Source organism: Halyomorpha halys, unplaced genomic scaffold (assembly GCF_000696795.3).
Source record: "Halyomorpha halys isolate HHAL.00 unplaced genomic scaffold, Hhal_1.1 Scaffold691.1, whole genome shotgun sequence".
Classification (NCBI taxonomy): Eukaryota; Metazoa; Arthropoda; class Insecta; order Hemiptera; family Pentatomidae; genus Halyomorpha; species Halyomorpha halys.
Window position 1 is genome coordinate 514,775 of NW_027113417.1, and position 10,141 is coordinate 524,915.

At 33.0% G+C, this 10,141-nt stretch overlaps 2 protein-coding genes across 2 annotated transcripts in view; both read right to left on the reverse strand.

Annotated features, from left to right (window-relative positions):
* The window catches only part of LOC106685414 (uncharacterized), a 9,562-nt gene extending 6,354 nt beyond the window's left edge, over window positions 1–3,208 (reverse strand). The window contains exons 1-3 of the mRNA XM_014428053.3: window positions 3,030–3,208; window positions 1,628–1,956; window positions 1,276–1,551 (exon numbers count right to left, since the gene is read on the reverse strand). Of these exons, the coding sequence (XP_014283539.1) occupies window positions 1,276–1,551; window positions 1,628–1,956; window positions 3,030–3,096 (672 nt within the window). The 5' untranslated portion in view covers window positions 3,097–3,208. The remainder of the gene's footprint in view (window positions 1–1,275; window positions 1,552–1,627; window positions 1,957–3,029) is intronic.
* A 5,474-nt stretch (window positions 3,209–8,682) lies between these two features.
* LOC106685415 (medium-chain specific acyl-CoA dehydrogenase, mitochondrial) overlaps window positions 8,683–10,141 on the reverse strand; it is a gene marked incomplete in the record, with an annotated part of 33,170 nt that continues 31,711 nt past the window's right edge. The window contains 1 exon segment of the mRNA XM_014428055.3: window positions 8,683–8,864. Coding sequence (XP_014283541.1) covers window positions 8,712–8,864 — 153 coding nt within the window.

The following is a 10,141-nucleotide window of genomic DNA, read 5'->3' on the forward strand; positions in this document are numbered from 1 at the left end:
TATGTATACATAAAGGTAATAATCTACAAAATAATTGTAAGGCCATGTAGGAGTGTGAAACATAGCCCTTGATAGGAAAATCAGAACGGATCCATAACTCCTATGAGAGAAAGGAGTTGCTGAAAATGGGAATTGAAAAATAAGGAATAAGGAGCTGATGGATCTGTTTGAGGAACCCAACATTGTTGTTAAAATAGTCTGAATCGGATGGATAGAATATATAAACAGAACGCTCACTCAAAGAATATTGATGAATATATTCTACGAGAAACGAAAAGAGCACATTTTTCCAATTTTCATGAAAGTACATTTTGTAACTTATCAGCTCAGGTGGTTAAAAAACATAAATATACATAAATAAAAAAAAGTTAATATATTTTTTAGACAGTCTATCTTAAACCAATTATTAAATATAATACTTTATAAATTAATTATAATGCATCAAAAATTAATATATTTGAAAATCTTATTCTTCATTTATGTCTGTTTATTTGGCAGATTACGACCTCCTAATAGCGCCAATGACCCCCTTCTGCAAGATGTAGAATCTTATTTAAGTCATGCATTGACTTAATTGCATTTTAATTAAAATTGGAAATAAATTATCTTGACACTAATGTAAGTCATTGGACAACGGACAAGGAGGACAACGATGTCCTAACACGTCTATTCAATTAACCCATAAATATTAGGTCAGAATTCTTGGGATACACCGTTTAACAACAATGGAGCAAATGCACTAGAAGGAAAATACCACTGATTAGCCAGACCATGAAAATCAGTGCAGTATGAGTGCACAGACGTAATCCCCCCAAACCCATACATAATTAATTATTAACGATTTAAGCAAATCGTCCCTACGTACTTTTTTTTTATTACTCCCTCTCTAGTCATTTTTTGCATACGGGGGATTATCTAGAGGTAACTAACCTATTCTAACCAGTGAGAAGGTCAAAGGGCTTCGAACTGGTGCCACGGTAGACTCGAGCTTGCTGAGGTGACGCCTCAACTCCTTCGGCTACAAAAATTTAGCATATTGTGTGTCTGTATCACAACAGACCGATAACAGCCACACCTAAGAAAAAGACCGTTTCCCACAAAAAAATCTCTTTCTCTACGGTACCCCTTCAGGAATTGGGGACCTGCCCGAGAGCGCTTTGAATGAAGTACGAGTTTACTTAAAATATAAACCATTTGTACCAGTTTTAATTCTAAATTTACATATAATATTTGTTGAGATCATTTGGTTTCTATTATTGTACGAACTGAACTCACTTTAATTTCCTCTAATTCTTCCTCCAACTTCGTCCGAGTTCTATACCCCCTCAACTTTTGGATAGCGACTTCGGCCTCTTTTCCCCTTCCTTTTCTGATATGGTGGAAAGGAGATTCTGGGACAAAGAAGAATACTACAGCAAAGAGGGTTGCCGTAGCAATTCCATAGATCGATATGGTCGTGTAGGTGACATAAGGTCCAACCCAGTACATGGCCAGGGCTCCGAGTCCGATCATCAGTGTGCTAGCTGCTCCAAGTGGGCCTCGGATTTCTGGCTAGAAAATAATAAAATTCTCTTAAGAATTAGAATATGATGCCTTTTAAAGGGTTCATTCAGTAATTTTTACTTACAATTGCCACCTCGGTTACATAAACTGGAATGCCATTTAACGCTCCACCTACTCCTAAACCACCGATGATCCTAGCGAAATAGATTACATAAACGTTCTGCGATATCAACAGTATGATCCAGGATGCTAGGTAGAAGAACCATATGACGCTTAGAGTTCCTTTCCTGCCGATGGTGTCGAGGCAGAAGGTGGTGATGAAGGGACCTGGAGCCGCTCCAAAGGAGTAAAGAGACGTCACGAGACCTTGCTCGAATGACGTCAAGTTGAGCTTAGGCAGGATTGGGGATGACCATCCAGTCACCGCTCCGGTGGAAAGATTTAATGTGCTCACTGCAAAAGAAACAACAAAGTGAAATCAATGGGATTTTTTTCGAGTGTTTTGCAATCGTTTAATCGAGTGTAATAATAAAATGGTTAAATATTTGAAATTTTGATCAAATCACATAGCTAAATTGAGTTGAAATTGATTCTTACTCATTTCAGAAAAGATATTTCTATATTATTCACAGAGCAATACTTCTCTGTACTAAGTTTCCAAAATAGCATTTTATTTGGCAGGCTGAATAACTACACCTGTTAGAGTTTTCATAAAGTACTTAGAAGTATGTTATATATCCAGAAATATTACAGTTTACTAAAAAATTTTCTAATTCTAAATTGTTATTGAATCAATACTTTTGCTAATTATCACTCACACACGGAAAGCTCTAATGATGAACATGAAACCTATATACAAGAAACATTGCAAATATTTCTTAAACTTTCACCCATCATTCCTACAGAGGTTTTTCGTGAAATAAAAAAAAACTGCTCAAAAGGAAAACTTATGTTTAACATGTCTTTACTGCAAGGCTTTAGTTGGAACAAATTTCTAAAAAAACTGTAGTGTCAAATCCCCGAAGGGGCAGAAGTAAGAGAAAGAGAGGATGGAGAATAGAGAATCTATCTTTGGCGTCCTCATGTGCAGCTGGAGTCCGTGGTGGGTCCAAACTTCTGTCTTCTCACCTCACTTCCTAGCTCGCTAAGCTGATCCCTGATTCTCGGCTTCGTTCAGACTCAGCAGACGTGTTATTAGGACAATGCAACTCCCAGATCCTGGTGTTTTTCCCATGAAGGGTGACCAGAAAAGTGTGGAATTAGTAGTGGTGGTGGAAACCAGGTTTTGATGTGATAAATGACGTGAGGTTGCGACGTGAGATTCTTAAAGGACGTCTTAAATCTCGAGAGGGTATTAAAATGATTCCACACAGGCTCATAAAAATCCTACAACAGTCGGAAGCGAAATCCGATACTAGCGTTATCAGAAGGCGGAAATAATGCTCTTTGAGTATTAAAAAAAGGGTTCTTTTTTATACTACTTTAATAACATTACTACAGATGTTGTGCATTACTTTAGGACTCACCGGCCATGACGATCAAATAAATTCTTAACTTGGAGGGTCTGTCCTCAGCTTTGTCAGCCTCCTCCATGCTTGTCAATATCAGACTGCCTTGACAACAGGGCCTGTGTTCGAGTGCCTGCCCTGAGTGGGTATAATTATATTTTTACACAAACACTTGATTTCAATGTTTCGGCCGAGCATAAAAGAGTAATCATACATAGATTATTTCATACTCGTGTTCAAACCTCTTTTTATTTTGCCGGTCGACCTCCATATCTAGCAAAATAATGATTCTTATATCTTATTTATTTATTCAATTAGTAGTATATTAAATAAAACAGTGTAAAACAAGTGGAGATAGAAAGAGCCAGTCCACTTGGGATAAATTATATCAAAATTGATCTAATAAAATTTGACCTTGCCTGTCTTTCGTATCTATCAATACGGTTAAATTTGATGGTTAAATCCTGTTATTGTTATGTATTCCATGATGAAAAAAACTTACTGAAGTTAGTAGTGTAGTGGCAATGTCTGAAATGGCTTAGCCTGTCTCAAGTATTTAAGTTAATAACCACAGAAATATTATTTCTATAGGTTAATAACGTGATTTAGTAATGTATTACTTTTATTTTTTTGTTTACAACATGCATCTACGCAACCAGGACATTAAAGCTATTCAGATGTATAATTATTGGGCTTATGAGGTAACAATATATCTTAAACTTCAAGATGTCCGAGAGATTGCTGTGGTACTCGGACTTCTTAAATGCTTTGGCATCTAGATAAATAGTATTTACCGACATTATATCCCATTCAGCCTGAAGTCATCTTATCCCCACGTGGAGCGGTCATCCCCCTTCCCACCGGTCCATCGGTTCCTGGGCCAAAATCGTAACCCCCGCCCTCAGCGGACCCACCCCAACCCCTTATAATGCCATATGACAAAGGAAGGGCACCATTATATATATAATTTTCAATAAAGGAGGTTAGAAAAAAAAAAGAATATATATATATATATATATATCGCATTGGTCTCAGCTTGTATTCCGTTATTCCAGTTTATTTGTGAATGTGAGAAAACTCATTTACCTTTTCAAAAGAGAAATGTCCGTTCATAAAGTGCACTTCTTTGTTGAGCAAGAAGTTATTTAAAATTACAATTACATTCCAATTACTATAATTAAAAATTAGGAAACGAAGTTACAATTTTAATAGGTAATTTAAACTACTTTACGAACCACTATAATTGTAAGAATGGTCCGAAATTACAATTAATAATTGAACCAAAGTAATTTCAATTATATTGGAATGTGATTAGTAATTGCAATTACTTTTTTCCCAATTCTGGTCTCTCTCTAGCAAATGTTGTCTGAAAGCATTTTTCAAATCAGTAGAGGTCGAATAATTCCAAAGTCATCAGCAAAATTTAGAATGGGACTAAATTGAACTTTACGGAAGTAAGGCAATCACGCTTTCTTTACCTTGGAGGCTTCAAAGCTCCATCATGTCACCTGAATGTGTACTATAAATGAAATTTCTTAATTTTAGCCCTTACCAAAGGAGGGGGGAGGCAATAATTTTCTAATTCTGATAACGTTTTAAAATCGTTTAATTCCTATTTCAAGAAGAACCTGGCTGATTCCTCTGCCTTGGCCTTACTTTAGATTTTTCATATAGATGAATCTTACATGAGGACTTACTCACCGGCCATGACGATCAAATAAATTCTGAATTTGGACGGTCTGTCCTCAGCTGTCTTTGGTTCCTCCATGCTTACCAATATTCGACTGCTTTCACGACAATTCTGTATTCAAGTGACGGCGCCGGGTGAATATAAGTATATTTGTACCAAACCACTTCATTTCATCGCTTCGGGCCAAAAAAAAGTATTAAATGACTCTAAGCTATTTTTACAATATATCTAAATTATTGATAAAAAATATCTATAAGTATATTTTTTCAATTTTATAAAATTTAATTTGAGCTATATAAGAGCAATTTCTGACTAACTACTTTAGATTTTTAATATTTTAAGAAGTTACTGGCAGCATAATTACAAATACGAGTATAAGTACCGATTGATATGACTTAATACTCAAAGCGCTTTCGTCACTAAAGCTTGACTGTTATTGAAGTGCATTTTCTAAGGAGCCACTTAAAATATTTTACATGGAAATGGCTGCTAGTTTTGGAAGAACAATATATAATAATATTAAAAAATTTATAAAATTAAATGAAAATCTTTACCTCTACAACTTACAAAGGGTCAGGGATACAGTACTTTGTAAGGAAGTATTGTTACTAGATCAACGGTTGTGCAAGGAGATGATATGGTCAGAACCACGCTCGACTACCAGATTTTTATATAATTAAAGGTACCCACTTTATGAGGCTGGATGGACCTCAGGAGGCCTCCATAACCCACAAAATTGACTCACGGCTACAGTGCAACAGAAATTAATTATTCTGCCTTGCCGGATTCGAACCCGCATCCTTGGAGTTAGTAAAAATTGTGCCTTACCACAGTGCCACCGCGCTCCTCGTATAATAATATAATATAATAATTCGCTATATATTTTATTTCAAGATATTTTCATTAATATTTACCGTTTAAATACTATTAAACTTGAAATATCAATTATCGTGTTAACGACTTGAAAAAAATAGATTTTACAGTAATGGTGTTTATCAGTAGGCCATAGCCAAATTCAAACCCACACAGTGCCTTACAAATGAGCTAACCACTTTCACCATTAAATGAGCTATTATCATCAATTATTTTTGCATGTTAATTAATAAATAAATGTTGCTAACCCACTACAAGTTCGCAAATGTTTAATATTTTTCGTATTAATGAAGTTGTATCTTCACTCCCACCATTTTCATTTGTTTATGTTCTTTCTTTATTAAAGGAATGGACCAATATTTCCGGATAAGGGTGTATTTTTATATATTTTGTTGACTCCTTATTGTAGTGGTTCCCAACAGGTTGGCGAGAACATTCGTATTAGGGTGCTGAAGGTTGGTAAACTACGTATTTTGTAAGGACAAATGTAACTTTTTATTTTTTTTTCCTTTCCTGATGTTTGGATGTTAGTTGAAAGTATTCTAATTAATCGAATCTGTTGAAATCTAATTAATAGAAACATATCATTTATAAATAACCATAATAACCATCAAATTTTCATATCAGGAAGTATTTTATATATACAACTTCAAATAATTGGAGCAATATTAAGTAATAATATAAAAATTCAGTAGAGAGCTAATTTTAGCAATCAAAGGGAAGTCAAATATGAGGCATCAGATATAATGACATCGTTATTAAAATATTCTGAACCAAATCTCTGAACAGATAATTTGCTAACGATCCAATTAAGGATTATAAATTCTTCCTTTTCTTCGAAGCCCCATGGGCCTAAAAGGTTTGATAAAAAGTTGGGTAGGTAACTATAATGGGTGATATCTCTTGCACTGCATTTCAAATGCATGGTAAGAGGGGAATGGGGAAAGGGATACACATCAAAATTGGAAAATGGTTTGAGTCTGCTGTTTGATTATGGGCCTCATAAGATTTCAGGTATCGAAAAACTACAATTGATAGATATACTAGCGAGGCTAGCTTAGTAAAGTAGATCTACAAACCTTGCCGAGAAATCGAAAAAGATATTTTGCCATGGACAACCTGTTTTAGGAAGTCCGAATCTGAAGAAGCAATACTAATCAAAACGAGAGGCACTGAATTCTATACCCATCAGAGGCAATGAAACAATATGTGAAAAATTAAACACAGCTCTAGTATTAAAGCATATTTTTAAACTATACTCTCACACCCAAAAAAACACATCCCCTGATAATAGGTGTTTGTGTTCCCTTTTTCAATATTTTTTGATTTTCCAGGCTTTCCAGTATGGACACTGTAGACTTGTAATTAATGAAGAAAAATATCCAAATACATTCCATATAATAAAATGCTACAGATTAATATGCAATATAAACCATTGCATTTGAATATCAACATAATCATATTTATATACTATGAAATTTTACTTACGTGAGTTTTTTAAATAGTATGTACTAACAAGTGTTCATTTAAAGTGAAGATACAACTTCATTAATACGAAAAATATTAAACATTTGCGAACTTGTAGTGGGTTAGCAACATTTATTTATTAATTAACATGCAAAAATAATTTATGATAATAGTTCAATAAATGGTGGGAGTGGTTAGCTTATTGGTAAGACACTGTGCGGGTTTGAATTCGGATATGGCAGATTATTATTTTATGTTTCACTGTGCTGCGAGTCAGTACTGTGGGTTCAGGAGCCCTTTAGGGTCCACCTAGCCTTATAAAGTGGGTACCCTTAGTTGGGTAAAAATCTGGCGGTCGAGCGTGATTCCGGTGAAATCACCTCCTTTCACAACCGTTGACCGCTGGTCTAGTAACAGTACTTCCTTACAAAGTAATGCACCCCTAAACTTTCATGTTTGTGGCAGTACTGATTTAATTTTTAATTTTTATTTTTTTAGTACTGTTAAAAGAGGAAAGGAATTATGCATCAAAGCAAGCAATCAAGTTTTTAAAAAGAAATATGTTCCTATCATTCTTTTTTGCAACTTATTAAGGAAACATTTCTCTTAATTTATTTTAATACTTCTCCTGAATAACGTACGTATTTAATATCAAATTAAAAGTTGTTAATTATGTTCCTATAAGTTCAATGATAACAACGATATTTCGAAACTTCAGGTTACACCGTAATAAAAAAATAAATAACTTTTGAATAGATAATGGGGCGAAATTATTGTTATTTATCAATAACATTGATCATAATTCTTTTTATAAATTTTATTAAAAGTTTATCAGTACCACACTTAAGAGCATGTTGTAATGGCTAAACGAATTGTCATCATTTGTTCTGGTTCCTTCCTTCAAATAGATAGATGTCAAAGAAAATATTAGGAAACTTTTTTTTTTTTTTAATTTATGTACTAAGAACCGAGCATTAAATATTTCTTTGGTTTTTATTGGATACCCAAAACTAAGATATTATCATTATTTTGTTTACTAGTTTGTTTTAATTTATAGAATGATATCCAGAAAATATTTTCATTTTATGTATAATCTTATCACATTGTTTAGATTGGTCATTATTGTTCAAATAAAATCAATTGTATCCATATTAAAATCTCAAAACATTCTTTATTTTCCCAAAAATCCAACGTTTCGGCCAATTCGGCCATCCTCAAGGACAATCTTAAAAATCAATTTACCCTCACATAAATTATTTTTTAAAAATGTCAGCAGGCTATTCTGCCCAGGTCACTTTTCAGTAAAAATACCCCATTTCGTCACTATTTCATTAATATTAAAAATTTAATTATAATCAATTTTACTTTATTACACCTTGCTATCTTAACAATATTTGTAACCTTCCTTACATTTTATATTCGTAAAAAAATTTATTCCAATTTATATTTATATAAAGTCGCCGTTCGTCAATTTTAGGCGGTTTTTCATCTTAAAGTCTGCTCTTCCGATGTTAAGCAAATATTTCAGTGATTCAGAACAGTCGCTCCCTGAGATCTTAGTGGGGTGGGTCCGACCGGGAAGGATATTATTGTACTAAGCCATATTTGATTTTGGAAAAATTAAATAAAAAAACTAGGTGGTACAAAAAATAATATTATATATTTATATATCAAAGACGGTTTTCCTTAGCTGCATTAACTAACAATCGTGAGATTATGATCTTCTGGATTTGTGTAGTCCCTTCGTAGATCTGAATAATTTTGGCGTCTCTCATCAACTTCTCAACTGGATATTCTGTGTTGTATCCATTGCCTCCAAATATCTGTATTAAAAGATGAAAGATGTATGAAATGCTAGACTGTTTATAGAATTAATACTTCATATCTATATATATATATCATTGAGCCAGGGATAATCAAGGTGATGAAAAGCAGATGCTGACCACATCAGCATATACCCGCTGCTATACCTGTTTTTCAGAAAATAGTATGTCCTTACAAAGTTTGAACCCAAGACCCTCCCTCATGCTCATGACCAAGACTCCCTTGAAGAAACATACATCCGATTGTAGTGACACAATTTATTAAAATGGTTAATAATAAGTTAGGTTTATAATTTGAATACCATAAAAAAGTTTAAATGTTGCAAATAAGATAAAATTAAAACTTTTCCTTTAATAATATTTAAATCATGAAAAGTGATCGAGTACTGACCATCTTTACCTGCGCAGTGAGATAATAAAGTTATATTGACCTTAAATCTAAAATATAAACAGGGCCAACTACAAAATATTTAGAAAAAATGTAATTGTATTTTATGCAATAGAAAAAAAACTGAAGAGGGTCAGATATTTTAAAACTAGAGGTATTAAGGCTCAAAATAAAACAAATCAAAAACGTTTGACACAATATTTACCAATAGATTAAAAATGGTGTACTTTAAACACCATTAAAAAAATGCAGTTTTTGAATACTGTATTTCATGCTGTATAGGTGATTTTTTTAAAAGATCGCATCTAAATTAGAATAACTATCTAATATGTTTAATATGGACCCTGTTAATAATGAAAACTAATAATATAATTTAATAAGTACAAGTATATAAACGCAAAAACAATCATTAATAATTTTTCTTTCATGAAAAGGACAATTGCTGATATTTTAGAAGCTTAAATGTACAAAATTACAATTTGCTACAAACTTTAAAACTAATAGTATAACTTTTTATCATATTTCTATAGTATAGGTCTAAACAACCATTCGTATATGCCTTCATTATTATACAAAATCCGATGTTGTAGATTTGTTTTTGCGTCGGACTAGCAAGTAGAAAACCCTTTTCAAACTACTGGTATTAACAATTGCTGATAACTTTAAATCATATCAAATCTAATTAATATATTCCATTTCATTGTTATTCCACTTAATATCGAATGGTTTTACGATGTTAGCACTTATATTCATTTATATGCGTTATGAATGAATTACAAAAAGGATTAACATAAATTCACTCTTAATCAGTCAGATCTTATTCACTCGTTGGAAATAGCAGAACCTAGAAATGTGTTCAGGAAAGGCTTAATAAGGTTATTTATATATA